The following is a 22,327-nucleotide window of genomic DNA, read 5'->3' on the forward strand; positions in this document are numbered from 1 at the left end:
CCCTGTATTCGAACCTTCCATTCTTCCGGAGAAGCCTCATTCCCCCTGGGAGCTCACTTTGTCCCCAGCCACCCTGGTCCTGGAGGCCTGGGGCAGAGCAGGGGGAGAAGAGCAGACCAGGGCTGTTCCTGGGCACAGCCTGGAAGCCCTTCTCACAGAGGTTGGGTTTTGCCTTGGGATGCTCTTGTAGATCCTTGCTTGTGTTTACGGAGTCAGGACAGACAGTCGAAAGCAGGAGGTGACGTATTTTGTTTTTTATATACAGAATACAGGAAACCTTCTGTAAAGTCTAAAACATTACAATGACTATGTACATCGGAACTAGCTGTCCTGGAGGGCGGGGAGGTGGCATAGAACAAAAAAGACAAACAGGTTTACGACAAACGATTTGCTACAAGAGACAGTTTGAGGCAACGTCATACCACATGTAGCACTGTACACAGCTTTAAAACACTGAAAATGCCATCACGGATGTATTTACACAGAGTCCGATACTTCTCCTTCTTTGAAATAAAACAGGGCGGACAGCAGGAAGAGAGCTCATTTCTCATTGCCCATAACACACAGTAGCTACTTGTAGTGCAACCATAGCGGGGAGGGGAGGGGAAATAACTGGGGGGGGGGAGGAGAGCACTTCTTTACATTAAATAAAACAATGATATTGTATAGATTTGCTGTATGAAAACTGTATTTTTCTCTTTTAATATAAAACTATTGTCACTGGCACAAAATAGAACAAGTTTTTGATTATTTTACAACTGCATGGGAACGATCTGTCAGAGAGAGTCCAAGTCAGCCAGCCCCCGCCCCTCCCCCTCCTCGCTCTGACACGTCCTCCTCTTGCTGCAGCTTTCCTTTTAAAATGAAATGTATAGTACAAATATATGTGCAAATGCCCCTAAAACTTGAGCAAAAGAAGAAAATAATTAAAAAAGTGAAACGTTCTTCATTTCATGCAAACGGCGCGTGAACAGTTTCTGGGCCGACAGAAAATCCCCACTTGGTTTGTACATTTTGCATTGCAGGAGTCTCAGGACAGGGCTTTTCTTCCCCCATGGCTCTGCCTCAGCTCCTAGGGAACGGAGTTGGACCGCAGCACGGGCACCTGGTGGGGTTTCAGAGAGAGCTTTTCCTCCAAGTCCATGTCTTGTACTAAGGCAGCGTCCCCTTTGGGCTGTTTGGTCGCAAAGTCAGTGATGCTGAAGACAAACTGCAGGCAACCCAGTTTGATGTAACTGCCGTGGTGGAGCAGGGCTGTTCCTTCCCACCCCGCCCCACTGCCTCCTATTAAACTAGAGCTGCTGGCTTTGCAATTGCAGGGTTTCCGGTGCTGCCCTTGTGCCTGGGAATTCATCACGACTGCTTCTTCATGCGGCTCCTCGTCCTGTTTTCTGCCTTTGTGGCATTCTGGAAAAGAAACACAAATGGGAAACAGGCCGGGGCAAGCGTCCCATCCAGAGAGTGTCACACTCAAGTGCAGCAGCTTGTTTCTATACAACACTAAGTGCTGCAGTCACATGATCACCGGCAACTTCAGAGTGCAGCCAGCCCCTGGGTGCAGGGATCTCTCAGCAGCCTGTATGTAGGCCCCGCTGTGGGAAGGGCACGAGGTCAGGTGGGCAGCAGGAGTGAAGCAATGGGAGGATAAAGAGGTGGATAATGATGCTTAGAGTGTAGCCCCTGACAGGACCAGGTCAGAGGCTGTGTTCCCTGCAAGCTGCGTGCTTGGGCGGCCAGGTAGGAGAGAGTCAAATGTCACCCAGCTGATTAGAGAGCACAGCCGGCAGCATGTGTTCAGGTGCCCCTTCCCCCACATTGCTCCATCCTGAAGCTGCTCCCGGGACCCTCCTGCTGGCTGTGCAGAACCGGGGTGTGTGTGCGTGCGCACGCGTGCTGTCAGGGTGTCCTCCTCCCACTGTACCCCATCTCCACAGTGCAGGGCAGAGGGGACAGCTTAGCTCAGGAGGACAGAGCTGCTGTGGTCTGAATGGGGAGTGGTGGAGTGCCTTTCTTAAAGAGACAGTGCACTGTTTGAGATTTCCCCAGCAGCCAGCTCACACACACAGTCTCTCTCTCTCTCTCTCTCGCGCACGCACACACAATCTCCTTCTCCCCCTGCCCACATACCCCATCTCCGCAGAGGGGAGACACAGGACAGAGCAGGAGAGCTTTCAGTGAGTGTCTTAAAGAGACAACGCACAGCTTTCCCCAGCAGCCGTCTATCTCTCTCACACACCCACACACAGTCTCTTTCACACTCACCTCCAACACATACTTGTATTATTGCTGTTACTACTTGGTACTTCCTGCAATGCACATATATTTTCTGTAATTTTATTCTTTCAAAGTGTGTTATTTTAGTGTTTTGACTGGTCTATGCATTTCACAATTTTTATTTCTCTGACACTTAAATTTAACTCTTTGAGTAGCGAGTTCTAAAATGCCTAACCTGTCCTGGTGGGAGTAATTGTCCCTATGGTAAGTTTTTAAAAATATTTATATCTAGGTTTTTTGTTTCTACTCGTGGCACACATCTGCACATACCTCGGTGCACCTACCAAAATTTATTCCATACATGGGTGGAAAAAATTAGAGGGAACATTGGTCAGAGGCAAATCTACAGATCAAGTCTATGGAGACCATCTGATTCCAGCTCAGAACTAATCGCTTTCAGGAGAGGGACAGGTGTCAGGAAAGGGCCTCTAAGTCTGAATTAACTCTAATTAGAGGAAGCATGTATTTGCAGTTCAAAGCACACTCTGTCCCAAGCGGCTGGGCTCAGAGGGGAGGGTTATACTGTGTAGCTGATGGGCAGGTCTGGGCTTTGGGGAGACCCCTTCCTTCTGTATATGGTACTTCAGCACAAGCTGGAGTTTCTGCTTCCCCCACTGCTGGCTCCTCTAGCCGCACGAGGCCAGGGCACCATCTCCCTTTAGGGAACATGTTCTTGCATAACTTACTGATCACACTCTGCACTTTGGCAACAATGCTGCTGGGAGGAATGGGTGTAGTCTTCTCAGAGAAGTCACATGAATACAGAACATTGTCCACAGTCGTCCCATGCTCACTGTAGTTCAACAGCTCGTAATGTTTTGTATTCTAGGAAGGAAGAGAAACTTCACATGTAACCCCGGCAAGGCTCTGTACTACGTTCCTGCTCAGACAGAGGGACCTTCCGAGCTAAACACGCCGTTTCAGGCAGTGGCAGCAAGTCAGACTTCATGGCATCTGGCTGCATGCATGTTACCCAGAATGCTTTGCATGCTGATCTTGCACAGAATGCAAAACGAGCAAATGAAAACTGCTCACACAGTTGTGGGCTCGTCAACCTTCTGAATGAGATTCCTACAGTTGGGAACACGCTGTACTGCACAGGACCCAATTCCCCACCTGCTAATCCTCGGCCAGACCCCTCATGTTAGCCACTGTGTGCTGCTCACCACACGACCAAGGGGTCTAACCAGAAAGGAGCATCTGCGCTTCATTCCCAAACCACGAAGCATATTCACAGTGCTGGAGAAACAGCAGGCCTCAGCCCTCCCTTCACAGGGGTCAACAGCACAGCTGTGAGCACTAACTCCAGGCACAAGGCACTGCCCCCGAGATTAAACACACTGCCTCTGGCATGCCTGGCATTCTAGAGACACTCAGGAGTGAGTGAGTCCCTACCCCCAGCACACAGCCCGACAGTGGGGGGAAGTGGATCGATCAGATCTTGTCACGGTGGAGTAGGATCAAGTTATGAAATTGCTATTACACTAAAAGTACAATGTTTTGTTAGCCCACATTACATGGACTAAAACCTAGCTAACAGGGATAGCGAAGTCATTGTCAATGGGGAATTATCCGCCCGATGGGTGTTTCTGGTGGGCTCCTGCAAGGATGTACTCATGTAGTAATTACCAAATAATCTGCTCAGGTAGTAGTAAATAATGATAGGGACATGTCAATTCTAGAGCGTGAGCCAAGCTCATGTGAACAGCATGTGTAACACAGCCAAAGGCAAAGTCCTACCTCTGGGGACAAAGAACACAGGTCTCGCGTAGAGGACAGGGAACAATTTCGGAAAGCAGTGACTCTGAAGAGGACTTGGCTGAATACGTGCTCCCAGTTTGACACGGTGGCTAAGAGGGGGATTCTTGGATGTATAAGCATAGACGTGTACTGAGGAGTAGGGAGGTGTTCCCGCTCTATAGGGCAATACTGAGACCACTACTGGACTAGTGTATCCAGTTCTGGTGTCCATGCTTCAGAAAGGATGTTGACACTGAAAACAGATTAAGGATGTGCAGAGACTCAGCCTGCAGAGTTTGCCCTGAGGGAACTTGTCAGCAGATCTCTCTGCCTCAGAAAGAGGGTTACCAGTGAATGCTGACCCCACCTTAACTCTAGTACAAGCCTGGCTCTCACTCTGCAGCCCACAAAGGAGCTCCACACAACAAAGACAACCAGCTGCCTTCATCTCCATCTCTGAGCAAGTGGCAAACCAAAGGCCCAGGCACTCACCTCATCATAGAATATGCAGGCATGTTTGCCAGACACATAGTTACAGTGACCATAGCTTGTAAGGCACACATCCATGTCAGCTCCTGCAACGGACGGGAAGACAAAATTCAACTGAATTCAGAAGAGCTGGCAAGGCAGCACAGAGCAAGAGAATTAAACAGCAAGGGGCTTGCTTCCTTAGTATCTGCTCTCACAGCTTGGTGAACAGTGCTGAGATAAGCCACAGAACAAGGTTTCCTCAGGGTTCTGGCTGTAAGATTAAGCAGTGGAAGGTGGGAAACCATTTCAGCATTATTGCGCCCTTCCAGTGTGCTAGGGGGCTCCAGGCTCAGGCAAGAGTGGCAAATGCCCAGAATGATCATTAACCTCCCTTCTTAGCAGTTACCAGACAGAAACCGACTTGGGGAGCCTAGGATAGCGGTGACTTTTTAATGCCAAATCTCTTAGACTGTGTGGTATCAAGAGTTAATACTCCCATCCTAAAACAATGGCTATCAAATCTGGGCTACAGGCACTTAACTATGCCAGTCACACAGTGTCCTGACATCTGAGCGAGCTTTCTTGCATATGTTGCCTGATAATACACAAGAGAAACATAATTCCAGAATCCCAGGATAAAATGACTGGCCCCAACATGGCATTCTCCAAAGAGCTGCATTCACTTCCAATGGGGTGACTTTAGTGCATTATGGCTTGGATTGTCTATGTGCAAACAAAATAAAAGATGAAAAAACAAACGGAAAGTTATTTTTTCACTGGGATTCTGCAAGCCCCCAGCTAGGAGAAGTCACTTACCTGTCCCGATGTAGAGGGTTCTGTAGCACATGTTGACTGCACTGCCTATGCCCATGAGGGGGTAGAACACTGCACGAGCTTGCACTTCCTTTCTTTGCACTGTAAGACAAAAGTGAGATCTGAATACTACTGAATAAATTGCCTACAGTAATATAAAGTTACCAGATTTAAGTATTCCCCCTATTGGGCTTTCTGGGGCTCATGCATAATTTTTAAAGGAAACTATCAACTTGACATCTGGACAAAAATCGGAAATAGTTTCAGCTCTTACCCCCGACCAATTGTTGTGGTTTTACAGTCACATCTTGCTATTTCTTAGAATTTTTCTCTCCCCCACTGCTATGTGAAAGACCCACATAAGCCACGTGACTACACAGGGGAAATGACACTGGGCATGGACAAAGGAAACAAACTGAGGAGACATTATTTCCCCTCTCTCATCTCTTCCAGTTCCAGGACCATGAAGTGTTAAAGCACACGTCTTCTGAATTATTGTCCTCCAGTTCCTTTAAGATGGTGCCCCTTTAAACTGAATTTGGAGCTAGCAAAAGCTGCCAAGTCAACAGCCCTAGAGACAAAACTGCTAGTTAACCCCTGAGAAAAGCACAGGTAGATGCAGAACAAGCTTTTCCAGGGATCAATTTAAAATTCCTCCAACTGGAAGGTTGGGGTCGGAGGAGGATTCTCTCTTCAACTAGTTTAATCTTAGTTCAGTATCCACAAAGACCCAGTGGTTGCATGGACACAGAGATCACATCCCCATTGCACCCGGAACAGGTAGACCACCATCTTGTTTCACATAGCAGTCAAATGGCAACCTGGTCTAGGTTTGACTGGCTCAGTACCTGCCCTCTTCCTGTCCATGCAAACCCACACACAGTCTAACCTAACTCCCCACCACATGCATCTCCAGGACAGTTTCACATCAAGAAAGGATGTGAAACTGACAAAGCATGCAGATTACAAACTGAGTAAAGAGTGGTCAAAAAACAACAAAAATTTAGAATCTGTGTGTCTGGAATTCACCACTGATGTCAAGAACACTCTCCATGGGATTATGTGGCACCTTCAGCATGGAACATGCCAAAAAGCTTCATTGTTCCCAACACATCATTTCTACATTTGGCTGCTTTGGATGACAGTTACTAGGGCGGGCTTAGTACAGATCAGCCAGCGGGGCTTGTCTCAGAAGTTGTCACCCAAGTGTCCCATCAACAAACAAAAGAAAAGTCAAAATTAGCACAGGGGGAAGCATCTGAAGTTTGATGGGTCCAAAAGACAGAAAGCAGGTAGGGAACACAGCCATTGATCTCCCCTAGGATAGTCGGGGCCGATGATCGAAGGTTCAGTTCTACAAGTGTCTGCTGGCCACATCATTTAATCCCAGTGCTGGCCCTGTGCAGTTCCACAGCTGCCTCTAGCTCCAGAAGTGTTAGAAGAAAGAGACAGTTACTGACCGTCAGAATCCCTGCTGCTACGCCACGGCCTGAAGCCACCAGGGGAGCTGAGCCAAGGACAAGTCAAGTTTGTGACACAGCCAACAGTGCGCTAACACAGATCTCACCTCTCTGCTCCTACTGTACCTAGGCCACCTGAGAGCAGGACACAGCTCCCACAGGACAACTCTTGTTTACTCCTGAAGGTAAATGGATATGGTTCAGGGAATCTATACTCCTTCCTAACAGCTGATGACAACCTAACAGCGGAATAGGAAGCTGCATACCTGGCGCACTTTAAGGATTAGTGATACTTATGACTATAGCAAAGGAAGCAGAACCCTGACCTCAGGCCCTGGCAGATTTTATAAGTGAAGGAGGTAACAGTTTCCAACTATTTAGCGTTAGAACATATCTGCAATTTTAGCTCTGCAGTTGCCAATTTGGATTGAAGAAATCAATGGATTTTAAAAGGTAACACCCTCACTCTATGCCCCTGCTTTTCCAGCTCACGTTTAGGTTTCTCTTTCAAGCCCACAAACCAGTTTTCTCCATCTCCAAAAAGAAGGCAGCAGGACTGCAAACACACTTGTTCATTTGCTTCCCAGATCCCTGAGCCTCTTGCAAACATGCCAGAGAAGGAAGCTGGGCCTTTCCCTTCCTTGCTAGATCAGACTGGTACAACTTGGCTTAGCCCCACAATTACAGGAAACAGAACATCCATGGTTGCGAGTTGCTGTGATGCAGCAGGGAGAGAGCAAGCTCCTTTTCCTACCACATTTGCCAAAAGCTCAACAAGGGGAAGTGGAGGAATGTTTCTGATCGAAGAGTATCCAGAGAGGAGGGGCAAGAGGAAGGAAGGAGATGAAATGGGTGTCTCCCAAATACCAGAAGAGAGAGAATCTCTCTGGATGACAGTCTGATGGCATGGTATATGCTGAGAAAAACCACAGCTCAATGCAAAGAGACTATTCTAGGGCTGCTCTTACCTTCTATGTGATTTGCCAAAGGAGACGACTGATGGGAACTGACACTGCTTGCTACGGAGTGAACTTTGGAAGGAAAGAGCTGTTGTATTCTCTGCAAGGCCAGAAACTTGATTAGCTTCTCATCCAGCATATTTATCTCAATCTCTGTTAATAAATAAAAAGCAATTAGTAAGTTATTCACAGAGAGGGCGTCATTTGATCTGCTGAGGGCTTAACTGTTCTGTTCCTACATTTTGCCATTTGCTTCTGTTAGCAGCAACTCCGTCAGGGAAAACTCTGCGGCCTCAAGAGTCGAAAGTACAGGGTGCTCTATTACTGTCTAAGTGCATTCTCCTCCCTAGCAGCACACATGGACAGCAAGACTTGTAATCTTGGAGAGCTGCAGTCTAGACAGGAAAGGGACATTTGCGTTTTTTTGGCTAGGAAAAAGCTGAAGACTCTACATGTGGGCAGAGACCCAGAAAGGCTATGTGTATTTCAGGCTCTTTTGGGCAGCAGGGATGGGGCGTGCTTCCTGTGAGACTCAAATTTACACCCTGGTTGGAAAGAAGTTTGACTAGATCTATCCCACAGATAAACGACAACTCCTTAGGAGCGGTACAGTCTCATTTTCAGGGTCGCAGTCTTTCATGGCAGGTTCAACTTAAAATTGTTAAGAAAGAGGGGAAATTCATACAAATCTCTATTTGGGTAAAAAGTAAATCTCAAAACAGATCACTGTTGCTGATAACGAGCAGCAAGGACGACAGTTAATCAGGACCTGCAAAGATCTGCATTGTGCTCATGAACAAGTTAGTTAATCTCTTGCAAGAACCGTCTCAACATCAATGTCACTGGTAAAAGAGCGAATAAAAGCAGCAGAGCCATGGTGGCTAGTGAGAGTCCCGCTGCAAACACAGGAGGCCAAGACAAACAGCCAGGTGTTTGCCAAAGGGAAGAGGGTCAAAATAACAGTGCAAGAAAGGCTACAGAGAAGGGTCACAAGCAACAGACTGATAATGAAGTTGAGAACTGTACAGCAGTCCTCTGGTTCCTCAGTAAGTCACCCTGATGAGAGTCCAGGTTTCCTGCTATCCCACTGAAAAGGAGAGGAAGACGTACTAGGCTCTGGGACAAAGGCAGAAAACGTAGCTGTAGAAAGATGTAACTGAAGGCAAACCCATAACAATATTGCAGCCGAAATGACTGGTGACCTACAAAGAATACGCAATCACTGGCCTCAGAAAAGGTGAGGGAAGTGTCCTTGGATCACAGCTAAAATCATGACATGGACAAGTTGGGGGTCTGAGCATATGAATTCCATCGAGCAACAGGTCTGGACACCAACATTCTGGACAGACACCCCCAAAGCTTACGAGGTGAAACACTCCAAGTACCAAGGCGTGGAAGTGAATGAGACCCACGATTGTGACAGGGATGGGGCACTCCCCTGTTTACCCAGGGTAACACATGTCCACACCCCAGGCCCCCTTTACCAAAGTCACTCTCCCCTTTAGCAGGGGAGTGAATGCTTTAAGGAAAGGACCATTTCCCTCTCGGCTGGTATACACAGCAACTCTGGACAGAAAAAAGAAACAAAGACTACTCACCGCCATTGCCATCCATTAATGCTTTCACAGAGCTGGTGAGGTCCAACATAGCCGCAGAGTTTAAAGTGAAAGATGAGGGGACAATTAAAGAGCTTCCTATGGATACGGTGCTGGGACTGACCTTACCATCTAGAGAGACATGAGAGAAGAGCAACGTCAATATGCACAGTCACTTCTGAGCTACTAATGAGCCCTCAACTTCTACTTCTAATTTACAAACTGCACAAAATTTTTGGCTAATTTTGCTAGTAGCCATGCTTTGAAAAGAGGAGTAACTCCTCTCATGACCCAACACACCTCCTGAAAGGAGCTCTAAATAGCACCACACCTTTTCCCAAAGCAGTTCTAGCCAGCTTAACTGAGTTCCGTTCCACGGGCTCCTGGACCTCTACCATCTGCTGATGGAATTCACATTATCCTGGAAGTATGACCTGTAGAGCAGAGCTGTAAGGTGTTTGGGGAACAGCTTGAAACCCAAATCTCACTGGACCCAGAGGGGAGAAATTTTGTGAGCAGTTTTTTTGTGTTGGGTTTTATACATTTGCAGAATTTTGGGTAAGAAATGTTTTGTTAACCAGAAACAAGATGATGAATGTTTCTGTAACTTGTTTTAGAGATCTGCTACTGCCAACACGAGTGCCATATGTACTGTGGAAGTCTGAAAGCTCCTTCCTGGGTGGTGAGAATGTAACAAAGAAGCAATACGCACACACGTGACTTTAGCTCATTCACAAACTGCAATCCTACTGCTTAAAATATTGTGACATTTGTAAAATGTCTGCTACAGAACTAGATAGCAGTGAAGGAACTCACACCCCCATGCCTCAGATACCCAAATCTCCTGCCTCTCCCTGATAATCTATTTAGAATTAGATGAGAAATACTAACTGAGTTTAAAAGGGACATTAATTTTTCCTTACCTAGATTCCCATAACCTTCCATTACTAGAACCAAGAATTAAAATCTAATTTATTTGTCACTTCCAATGTCAGTTTCGCTTTAGTTTAGGCTCATTCACTTGTTCTCTAGCATGATGCAGCATGAGTTGAATAAAAAATACTGGAGGGGAAACCTACATTCCATTAACATTTGTTATCATAGGATTTTTTTTAATTTTAATTTTACAGACGCTCTCTTGGTAGCTGAGTGGGGCTTTGGTTTGCATTTTATAAAATCTAAAGTTTGGGCCCAAACTGACCTGACATCATCCTTTTAAGAAGAATTTTCAGGATTATCCATGCTTTGCCGAACTCTTAGAATCTTGAACATAATGTTTCTCCACATCAATATGGTCCCTTTTCCACCTGGTAAAACTTCCCTCCTCCCCATCCCTGTGCTTCCAGCTGAAGCAACAGCCAAGCCAGCAGCTGCATGTTTGCCTTCTCCTTTGCGCACAAGTGCGGTTAAGATGGTCAGCAGCCCTGGGCGTAGATTCTACATTAATGCTACTTCAGAGGAAAATCTGTCACTCATACCAGGGATTTTTAAGATAATACTCAAGCCAGCTAAGCGCTCGCTCTCCCCACTGTGTGTACTAACTGTTTGGATGCTCACTAGCTGAAAAAAAATTTACTTTAACAAACCAAACTTATGTGGGTATCTCAATCACTTCCCTGCCATTACAGAGGGCTCGGCCACTGGGGCACCTCGACCCCTCCTATTCTCTGCCTGGGGGCTGTGATACTTGGGTCTCATTTTCGTTGTTGGGTTTCGTATTCAGGTGCTGGGTGGCTTGTGACACCGAGGTCAGACTTGATGATCTGGTGGTCCTTCTGGCCTTAAACTTGGACTCTGAACCCACCCCACAGTTCCCATGTCCTGGGAACACTGCCACCTCTACAATTTGCATCGTGAGTGTTACATGTCCTTAATGGCCTCATTTCAGTTGCACATGGCTTTTTGAATCTTTATGTTGTACACTGATTTTCTGGGCTTAAATGAGTGTGAAGGTGTTGGTTTACTTGTTTTGAAGCTTGAGAAAAACCGATTCAGTTGTTCCTCTGTACAAGAAAGAAAATATCCCATTCCTTAGTTATAAAAAAATTACAATTTTCTGAACAGCTCTACCATTCAAGAAGAAGATTCACTATTTGCATTGCCATAATGGGTCTGCATATCTCGGACTTAAGTTTTTATGTTATCTGCTCCTCAGGAATACATTTTAGCACTTTTGTCAGTGTCCATAGTATTGTACATTTCTTTTTCAATCAGCAGCACAGACAGGACTGGTGCAATTCGGGGTGGAGGCTGTTAACCACAAAGCTCACTGAACAGCATGTATTACGCCAGCCAACTTTCACTATTACTGTTGTAAACTTTATATTTGATAAGTAGAGCATATACAGGAAACCCAGTGTTAAACAGAATTGTCCCATGAATAACTTTCATATTTGGGTACACATCCAGAAGGACAAAGTTACGAGATGCTAAACACATCGAAGGTTGTGCAAAAAGCAGACAGAAGACTACTGTAATTCATAGGAACCAGGGTGGAGCTGAGGTTGTACATGAAATCTTAACTGTGGCATTTTCTGACTAACACTCGGGATTTAGGGTTTTTTTTTTGTATACTGCCTTTGCAAACAAATGAAAGGGGTCACACATTATGATCTTCACAGCCTTGAGTGCCTGCTTCTAACAGAGCATTAAAGCAGACATTTGAAGTAATCCATTTGGAAACTCCAGCCATCATCTTAAAGGAAATTTACTGTTACAGTTGTCAAAATAGGAACTGTGACAGCAACACAGCAACTGAAGAGTTTAAATTACAGTGCGTTTCCAGAATTCCCAGTTCCTTCTGAACCTCTGATGGATCAGCTGTTTCAGAAAGCAGCACAGTGCTCCCCCACTTCAGAGATGCATTTAACTGGCAACACCCAGCACAGGGCCCAATTTCTGCTTCAGGACCTGTGGGCAATGCTAACCCTAACTTGTTCTCCATTGTGCCATGTCCGCGAGAAGCCTTGCTTCCTTGCACTTACTAAACTTCATGCTCTGAAAGAAAGATTTTTAAACACTCACTTCCCAGCTGGAAGGCCCAGACCTCCCCATCAGATGCTCACCTGAAGGTGGTGCTGGTGAACAGAATCTGTGTGTGGATCCGATGGCAGAGATCCCATCTCCCGTTGCCTGTGGAGGAGTAAGAGCCCTAGTGGCAGTCAAAGGGGAACCAACAGATCGCAGTTCTGCTGTCAGTGGGGGACCTATCTGTGTCTGGACATTCTTTCTTTGCAAAGTGCTGGTGGTCTCTAGGCTGGCACAAGAGCTTGGTATGGAAGCAGGCATACTTGTGACTGGCGCAGAACCCCTTTGTGCACAAGAAACGGGTCCTACTATGTTCTCCGTCTTCACAACAGTTCCAACTGCGTGATTCAGAAGTCCACAAGCTGCTGGGGGTGTGAGGGGCCTCGCCCATGTTTGCCGATGAGACAGCCCAGGTATTGTATTACCTGGGCCAACTAGCCTCTGAGACTCAGTCAAGTGTGCCGAAGGTTCAGAGGAAACACCATACAAATGAGGACCATTTACTTTAACATCAGAGGCTGTTGGCCCATTAGAAGTTCCACAAGATACTTTCTTTGACTTATCCATACAAGAGCTGCAATTGACATCTTCCTGTGATAAAGCCTGCTGGGATTGAGAAGAGCTCAAGGAATTCTGGGTGGTAATCCCTGAGGTGCACGACACGGAATAAAGGGAAGGTGTGAGTGCCTTGTCAGCTGCCTGGTAAGGGTTGGTGATTGAGCCGTCTGCCACAATAACAGGCTTAATATCAGCCTTCTCTGTCTGTTCAGAGTCCCAAAGCGAAGGCATCTGCTTAGCAGATAAATGTCTCAAAATGCTGCACTGGAGTGCAACAACACTACAGAGCCACTGAAAAAAGAAAGAAAACATCGGTAAGCTTCACAGGCTACAACTACAGGTTGGTCACTCACACAGCACGCCTGCTTCAACCACCCAAATAAGCAGGTCAATTTACCTGGCATCGCTCTGCCCGCTCCTGGAAAGGCAGTTCACCACCATAGCAAGACAACTAAATATAGGTATATTATGGAACCATGGTAGCTGTTCTGATACAAATGCAGTATCATGTGGTTAAGAGCACTATACCTCTGCCACATAGGATTTACATCTATTCCAGAATATACATCAATCACGTTGATGCTCAAGACAAACATTTTGCCCAAATCCAAGCTAGTTACAGGGAGAGTCTGCCTTATGCCCAAAATTCTACCTCCATCTTGCTACAAGATTCAAACAAACAGATTCCACTTTAACACAGTACTGGCCTTTCTATAAAATGGGTTTCTCTCCATCTTAGAGTGCATCCAGCCAAATGACTCTGTAGAGAAAGCTTCAACAGACTGCAGAAATACTTTGGCTTCCTGTACAGAAGTTTTTTTAGGGACAGGGCAGAGAACCTATTTAAACAACGAAGACTGGGGGAGGAGAAAATTTGCAATCTGAATTCCTTCAAGGCTTCCGAAGGCAGCATGCAGACATTACCAGCTTCGGAGGCACTTTCTGAACAAGGATGGGTATTGGCCAAAGGCACATCACCATGCATCCTTCGCTTCCAGAACAGAATGGAGTCCCTACATTAGACTCATACATAGAGGTAGCAATTGCCTTCCACTGAAGTTTACACCACTCACACTGTGGGACCAGCTCATCTTGTCACAATCTTGTAACAGATGACAGAATGGCTTAGAGAGTCAACTGCTATTTGCGAAGGGATTTGTGGCTTACAATACTGTAACCAGCAAGAGAACTCATAGGAGGTATAACATTCAGATTTGACATTAAAAATATGCCCATACAAAACTTCTGAGTGTCCTCACATTAGTCTTACAAAAGCCACCCAGCAACATTAATGTTAACATACAAGTTAGTTATCTCCACCAGCCTTACACAACCAAATGGAGAACGCAATTTCCCTCTGCCACATAAAAATGTAAACACTCAAATCACACCAAGCATTATACCCTCATCACTTTTCCCCAGACTCAGTCAAAAATAGCCTTCTCTCTGTGCATGGGAGGTGTGACGATGAGGGGAACATGTCTGCAGAACTTAGGAATGCTGGCTGATACACAGACACGGAGCATTGCATGATATAGGGTATCCACCATCAGCTGAGAGGAGATGAAGGATATAGACACCAGTCTAGGGACAACGGACTTTGACACTGGTACTCTGACCGTCCAATAGCTATACTAAGGAGGCTGGAGCTGGGGGACATCACTTCCCCCAGCTTGTCGGTAGGGGGCTGGGATTTGGAGAGTGGAAAGGTGCCAGCAGCAGAACAAAGCAATCTGGTGGTGGTGGTGGGGACAGACTGTACCCTAGAAGTGTGCCTAGAGGTGCTGAGATAAGAACACTGCGTGGGCTCCATTCAGACTTGAGGCTTAACACACAATCCAGCAGCTGGATCCCCTCACAGCTGTCTGAGGAGCAGACAAGAGGAAGTGTTCAACAAGAGCTGCGATAGGTCATGGAAGGAGAGAGAAGAAAGTCACCACTGCACATATATTCTAGACTTGCTACTCAAAAAGATACTTTGATCATATCTAACTGAAATGCACAGCAAAGAGGTCCTTGCACCACAGAGAAGCGATAGATTCAAAACGTCTGCCATCGTTTACCTCTTGTTGTTCTGACTGGCTGGCTAAGTGCTCAGAGTTCAAAAGGTGCTTCTGTGAGGATTCCTCGGGGACCCCATTACAGATGAGCTCACCATCCCGAATTGCTGCAGGTGCAAGTAAGGGGGGTGGAAACCGGTATTGAGATTTTATCGCATCAGGAACCTGAATTGTCAGGACGGAAGATGAGACATTAGAATAATTACAGGTGCATGCCATTAAACTACAGTCATTCTTAACAAGTATTGTCCAAATTTACTACTAGCCAATGGTTTCCAGGCCAAAGAAATCAGAGATTGTGCCAATCTGTCAGCACTGTGGCAGAGTGGAATACGAAAGGGGGACACCAGAAAATAGGAATGCAGACTTGGTTTAAGTTGACACAACTCTGCTGAAGTCAATGGAATTTCACCTGCTTATACCAGTTCTGAACTTGAGCCCTTAGTGAACTGGTTGTAGCATGAATGCATCCATTCAAACAAAATAAAGAGCGGGGAAAATGCATTTATTTAGCATCAAATGCCCATTATATGGAGTTATTCTGACTCATTTAGATTGGGTGAGGTATTTCGCTGACAAATTAGAACACGTGAAGCAGCGCTAGTTCTTCCGACTGCAGCACCTGCTACAGAAGCAGGTCCTCCATCTCTCTGCTCTCTTTTAGAAGTTAGCCACCTCCAACATTGCAGAAGAAAACCGAAGCCTGCACCCCATGCTTGGTAGGTTAAAGAACTTTTCAGTTTCTCTAAATTAGTACATGACAAAAAGCAAGGTGTTCAACTCTGGGGCTCTGAGCCACACATTTAGTAGGATACCCTCTGCCCTGGCAACTTTGATTCCATTAATCCTTTATCCATCCCCCACTAGATACTAAATAAGTATCTAGTCTCAGCCTAGAGGTTCTAGTAAAGATTCCCTCACATTTTGTTCTATCCTCCCAACTTGTTCCAAGAATGTATTTAAATTTACTACTCAAAAGGAGTTTAATTTATAAACCTTACTAACTTTAAATTGCCGCAGTGACTCTTGAACAGTACGGTGTTAAGCTAGCTGACCTGTTGTGATTGCAGAAAAATATTTGCACATTCTAGAGCATATAAAAACAGGATGGGTTGCATGGTGTACGCTTGCTTCCGTCTCATATACAAATCAGTAATATGGGCAGCTCTTAGCAACTTAAAAACTTTCCAATTTTGAAGCACGAGGGCAACTCACGGGAAAGGCAAGAGCATTTCTTAAAGTTGCATTTGAAAGATGTGTAGTTGCCACCAAGTGGCAAAACTGTGTAATGCTACTTAATTGGGAGGCTGGATAGCTAAATGTAGCTCCCAGAAAACAGCCGTGCTCCACTCCCAAGTTTGAGATCAGGTGCTGTCGTCACTTTTTCCTAGCCCTGCTCGGGACACACCAAAGACTAGAGAAAGCCTTGATAATCCATCACACTAGGGCATGCCTGTTACTTGCCTTTTTATTATGCTAAAACATGTAAGCAAGGTTCTCCAGAATGTTTCCTGTTTTCACTTACCTTCAAACCTCTTCTCCTCACTGACTGAAGAACTCTGCGATTGGGAGGGTGTTTCTTGTGGATTCGGTTCAGGAAATCCACCTTGACAACATGCTGAGATATGGTGTCTTGGAACCGATCAAAAACTCGGCACCGATTGCTCAGGGTCATGTTCTTCTGGTTCAGCTGGAAGAGCAGACGGAATACTGGCACAGTTAGGATGACAGATCAATACTTGTTCCAAAAAATATCTGCCTCTTTCACAGTCAGTTGGTACTGTACCACCAATACCATCAGCTCAGCGTTAGTCCTCTATGTTTATGAATAAAAAAATATAAAATTGTTTCTGCTAGAGGGTACAACTCTAAAAATCGAAAGAAAATATTTCAGTGGCCCAATAAATTAATGTCTGCTTGTCTAATCTCACCAACAGTGGGTCTCCTGAGACAAGTATTTAGATACCAGCCATCAGTGGATATGAACATTTGACTATAAAATAGTGCCCACCAACTTGAGGTAGATGGAACAGAGGGCTGATTCACACAGGAATTCCTTATTCAGGAAAGGGTAGGGGTTTTGGGGGGATAGTTCTAGAACTTTGGAATGAAGAAGCTGAGATCTATGGAGAAATAACTTCTCTATATAAGCATTTCATCTACTGCTTTTCTTCTGTCCAGAGGTTGCCAACTTGATCACATTTTTGTCTGAAAAATCAAGCTTCTCAGAGTCACAAACACCAATTACAAACCAAAAACAAAGAAAATTAGCAAAATCAACATTCTACTTCTTCAGTTTGTTTACATTGTGTATAGTCAGTTTATTGCTTGTTGAAAACATCCTTAGAAATACTAATGGAGAAGCAATAAACTCTTTTCAAAGTTTTTTTTAAAATTAGTCCATTAATAAAATTGAATCTGACCGTGTCCTTTTAACATCCATTTACTATTATAAACTTACCACCACATGTTCAATATGATTTGGACACATCCATCTGCCCAGGGGCATGGCAGTAAGAGGGGGCTCAAGACAATCCATGTGGAACAGCAGGGGGCAGTAATCACACTGAATAAGAGGTGCCACTCTGCAACTCCTGCAAAGAAACAGGGAAACAGCTGGTATTTTTATTATTTCCTAGAAAACCAAAATTAATGTTGCTCACCACCTTCCTATGCTACAAGTGGGAGGGGAAGGATCACTTGTAGCCAATAATTAGGAAGAGACTGAAGTGGCCCCAGCCACACAATTTATGTAACCTAATAAAGTTACTGTAGCTCTCATCCTCCCTTTCCCCTGAATTATTTGATGCTATTGTCTAAAATTAGGCAACAATGGGGTAATTGATCTGTGTGGAGTCCTACTGGACTGAAGTCAATGGGCACAAAGATCTGCCCATGCAAATCCAAATGCAGGATGGGGGCCTTGGATTGTAAAATCCTTTGGGTAGGACTGGCAGTGTCCTTTGTTCCCCAGGCACTCCATAGAAGCTGTATAAACAGTTCTGAACAAGCTGCTCTCATTCACTACTGCTTTGGCCAGTAGGCCCATTACCAAGGAAACTCATGGACCCTAAGAGCAACCTCCAGGGAGTTAAATTATTCCCAACTACTCCACTCCTCAGAGAGGTATATTATGTTGCACCGAGAACTTTTACTTCAGAGAGACGGAAGAGGTCATCAAAACAAAGTGGACATGAGAGGGGGTCTCTTTCAAATACGCTTGTTCTTCCCAGCCACACACAATTCATTTAATGAAGCCATCAGCTTCATCGTAGGTTTCTTTTTTTAAAGCTTACCTGAAGCTCCTCCTCACTTCCCACAGCTCACTTAGAGTGAAAGAAGACACTGAGCATAGCTGTACTGTGATTCGGTTTCCACAATAATATTTTAATTTGATTTAGACTATCAATTAAACTGACTTTTTGGGCTGGGATGTAAATTCATGGATATGGTTCACTATTCCAGCAACCCAAGATTGTATAAATATTTAGCTCTGTGGTTCTGTGATTAAACATTTCTGAGTTTCCCTTGCATAATCTGGTGGCATGCATCTTTGTCAGCGATTTTCTGCCTTTTGTTTCTGAGCGTTATTTTCTCCTAACACCCTCTACATGCACCATAAATTACACTCACTACTACACAATTTTTACTCATCCAATGCCTTTTGAGATCAAAACTGGTATTTAAGCAGAGGATGCCAAACTTTTCACAAACAATAGAATTTCATCCACACCAAGTGAAACTCCCAGAAGTGAGAGACTTGGGTACCTGTTGCATGTGAAGCAGACTTTTACTGGCAAGGGAACCAGACCATTATGGTCTAACTCATGTTGTGCTTTCTTGACATTCTTTCCTGTGGTTTCCTCCTTCCTCCTCCTCTTACTAGTTCCTGAAAAGTAAATTAAAAGGTTTTGCATTACTTGTGTGTAACAGAGATCCTATTCTGATCACTGTAACTGGAGCAAACGGATATACACATCCATCTCTAGCAGAAACAAACCCACTTACCTAGGAAGAGGCTAGCAAAGCTACTTAGGGCACCACAGCCCTGACTTAAATTTGGTATCAATTTAAAAGAAGGGGAGATGAGGAATACAAAAATAAAATGAAGGCAGGCCTGTTATTTGTAGACATGAGCCAAAAAAGCAAGCAGCCATCTAGATTTAGTCAGAGACAATATCTAGGCTAAACTGAGTTTTCAAATTATCAACTTGTTACTTAGTCTGAAAGTCTATTCCAGGAATACAATGGCAGTGAATAAAAGTTTGGCAATTAACAATCCTAACAAAATACAAGGAGACTTCCTCTGGCTGGTAAAATCCTCTGGCCAGCATCATTTGGTCTGGCAGAGGGCGTCCGAGAGCAGCTGTACACTACTCTGTTAAACTCTACCGAAGTTCCGGCCAGTCCGGCATTTTGCTATTAAACAGGTTTCCAAGTCCTGCTGCATGCCCTGGAGCGAAATAAAAAAACTCATCTATTGTTCTAGTGAAGCAGCCACATCTGAAGAGGAGCTGGAGGAGAGTGTACACCCGCACCATCTACTTGCGGAGGGGGCATCAAAGCCAGAATTAGAAAAACATGTCAGTAGAAACTTGCATAAACTGGACAAACAAGAGCACAGAGAAGGCAGAGGGCACTTCTGCAACCACCAGTTGCATGTCTGACCTGTAAGCTATGCAAGTGAACAATATTTACTCACCTGGAAGTGCTGTGGTGCAGGTCAGTTCATTCGGCAACTGGAACTGGGTTGGGTTTCTTTCCATGGCAGCTGCAATAAGAAGCTCAAAGGGTCGCTTCAGCTGGGGCTGCCCACAGTCCATTTCCGCAATGGCAGAGTCATCATCCACATCAATTATGTCCTCATCTACATCATTCTGCTCTGAATTGGGAGTCTCAGTGCTGGCATTAGATGTAGGAGTGCCAGGCCGACTTGCTCTCCGTTCCAAGATCCTGGCATGTGCAATTGCCCTGATGCTGGTGCTAGACCTATCCAACAGGTCTGTGTCACTTGTGGGGGAGGTGGTCCTTTTCCCAGATTTGTCCACCAATCCATTTACCTGCCCCAGCTCCTTCTTCTGTTCTCGCTTCTGCATAACATGAAGAGCCACACTTACCACTCGTGCCATACAAATAAGTACACTGGCCCTGATACATACGTAAGTAAAGACTGAACATGTTTCAGAAATGCTATATGAACAAAAGCTCAAGACATTGATTGCAACAGTTTCTCACCATGACATTTAGCCTTAAGCCAGTAAAAGCAATTTGGTTATTGCTAGTGTGACTAAGTCACACTACTACTAAAGCAGTTAGAGCGGCCAGGCGTGGGAGGAGGTTCACCTACTTGCCTTTCGCCTCTGGAGACTTGGATTCAAATCCAGTCTGGACACGAGTAACATGTTTAGTGGCATCAGATTCCAAATTAATACTCGAGATCAACCAACCAATGTATTTGGGAGACCATATTTACCAATGACACCTCTTAAGCCATGCGTTCTCAAACTGGGGGTCGCCAGGTTATTACATGGGCGGCTTGCGAGCTGCCAGCCTCCACCCCAAATCCTGCTCTGCCTCCAGCATTTATAATGGCGTTAAATAGAATTAAAAGTGTTTTTCATTTATGAGGGGGGGGCCCGCACTCAGAGGCTTGCTTTGTGAAAGGGGTCACCAGTACCAAAGTTTGAGAACCACGATCTTAAAACAATACACAGTGGACCATTCTGCTGCCTAATACAGCGCAGCAGGGTTTGCAGCGTTTGAGTCCATTCATAGCAGGACTACTCAAAAATGAGAAAAGAATTAGAACGATGACTTGAGAGCACAAAAAAAGTAAAAACTGCAATGTGCCAACTTAACACGAACTGGCCACTTCTGCTCAGGAGAGTCTATGGGGAGCTGAAGGTAAGGAAGGAGATCAATGCTGGAAGCTAAGGACTGGAACAGCAGAGGCTGGTGCACAGAAGGGCTCAAGTACATTCGCAGAAGTGTTCGAAGCAGCATGCAGAGTATTTGCCCACACTATGCCTAGTACAAAGAATCAGCCGCTGGGAGTAAACAAAGTAATTAAAAGCCACCATAATAAAGTGGGGAGTATGGAAAGGAACATGGAATACATAAAAAGAAAAGGAGTACTTGTGGCACCTTAGAGACTAACCAATTTATTTGAGCATAAGCTTTTGTGAGCTACAGCTCACTTCATCAGATGCATCCGATGAAGTGAGCTGTAGCTCACGAAAGCTTATGCTCAAATAAATTGGTTAGTCTCTAAGGTGCCACAAGTACTCCTTTTCTTTTCAAGGTATTTATGTGTCAGATATGGTAAATATTCGTATGCCCCTTCATGCTTTGGCTACCATTCCAGAGGACATGCTTCCATGCTGATGATGCTGTCACGTGGTCCCCGGGCGATGATCTGGAACTGCTCCCTACGAAGCCGGGCAGGATTCTGATGGAGCCTCCTCTCTGTGAGCAGACTGTCTTCAGGGCAAGAAGCTCACACAGCTTCCACCTTCCTGGGTCTGACCTTGGAGCATTCAGCATCCTCTGCCCCTCCGTGCACTTCCCACAGGGAGTCCGCCCAGGCGGGCTCCTGGTGAAGCCAGAGTGTCCTGCACCCCAACTTTGCAGTCAGACATGACTCTTAGCCAGCCAGTAAAACAGAGGTTTATTAGATGACAGGAACACGGTCTAAAACAGAGCTTGTAAGTACAGAGAACAAGACCTCTCAGCCGGGTCCATTTTCGGGGGCAGTGAGCCAGACAACCACATCTGCACTTCAGGCCTCATCCCCAGCCAGCCCCCAACTGACTCACTCTCCACCCCCTCCTCCTCTGGGCTTTGTCCCTTTCCTGGTCCAGGAGGTCACCTGACTCCTTTGTTCTCCAACACCTTTAGCTATCACCTTGCGGGGGGAAGGGCCCATGCCATCAGCTGCCAGGAGAGAGAGAGTCGGCCATTTATGTACACTGGCTCTTTGCTCTGCAATTACACCCCCTTATCCCACCACCTAGAGACTTAAGAAATGCATAGGGGAAACTGAGGCACCCCTACAGTATTCCGAAGAAACATTAAGAACAGTCCCGCTTCGTCACAGATGCTTGTTAAAAAAAATAATGCGTTAATTAAATTTTGACAACTTCTTGGGGGAGGATTGTACATCTCCTGCTCTGTTGTACTTGCATTCTGCCACTTATTTCATGTTATAGCAGTCTCAGATGATGACTATGCACACGTTATTTGTTTTAAGAACACTCACTACAGATCTGACAAAACGCAAAGAAGGTACCAATGTGAGATTTCTGAAGATAGCTACAGCACTCGACCCAAGGTTTAAGCATCTGAAGTGCCTTCCAAAATCTGAGAGGGAC

General features: G+C 45.4%; 1 protein-coding gene across 3 annotated transcripts in view; it reads right to left on the minus strand.

The window, feature by feature from the left end:
* Positions 1-239: 239 nt before the first annotated feature.
* PHF12 (PHD finger protein 12) overlaps positions 240-22,327 on the minus strand; it is a 44,638-nt gene continuing 22,550 nt past the window's right edge. For 2 of the 3 annotated variants that reach the window (XM_048823735.2, XM_048823741.2), the window contains 12 exons: positions 19,660-20,047; positions 18,726-18,846; positions 17,419-17,551; positions 16,483-16,647; positions 14,961-15,122; positions 12,378-13,188; positions 9,316-9,444; positions 7,727-7,870; positions 5,302-5,400; positions 4,507-4,589; positions 2,961-3,099; positions 240-1,407 (listed from right to left, as the gene is read on the minus strand). In XM_048823735.2, the coding sequence (XP_048679692.1) occupies positions 1,073-1,407; positions 2,961-3,099; positions 4,507-4,589; positions 5,302-5,400; positions 7,727-7,870; positions 9,316-9,444; positions 12,378-13,188; positions 14,961-15,122; positions 16,483-16,647; positions 17,419-17,551; positions 18,726-18,846; positions 19,660-20,047 (2,709 nt within the window). In that variant the 3' untranslated portion in view covers positions 240-1,072. The remainder of the gene's footprint in view (positions 1,408-2,960; positions 3,100-4,506; positions 4,590-5,301; positions 5,401-7,726; positions 7,871-9,315; positions 9,445-12,377; positions 13,189-14,960; positions 15,123-16,482; positions 16,648-17,418; positions 17,552-18,725; positions 18,847-19,659; positions 20,048-22,327) is intronic. The other variant, XM_048823737.2, reaches the window with a different exon arrangement.

This window comes from Caretta caretta, chromosome 17 (genome assembly GCF_965140235.1).
Source record: "Caretta caretta isolate rCarCar2 chromosome 17, rCarCar1.hap1, whole genome shotgun sequence".
NCBI classification, from domain to species: domain Eukaryota; kingdom Metazoa; phylum Chordata; order Testudines; family Cheloniidae; genus Caretta; species Caretta caretta.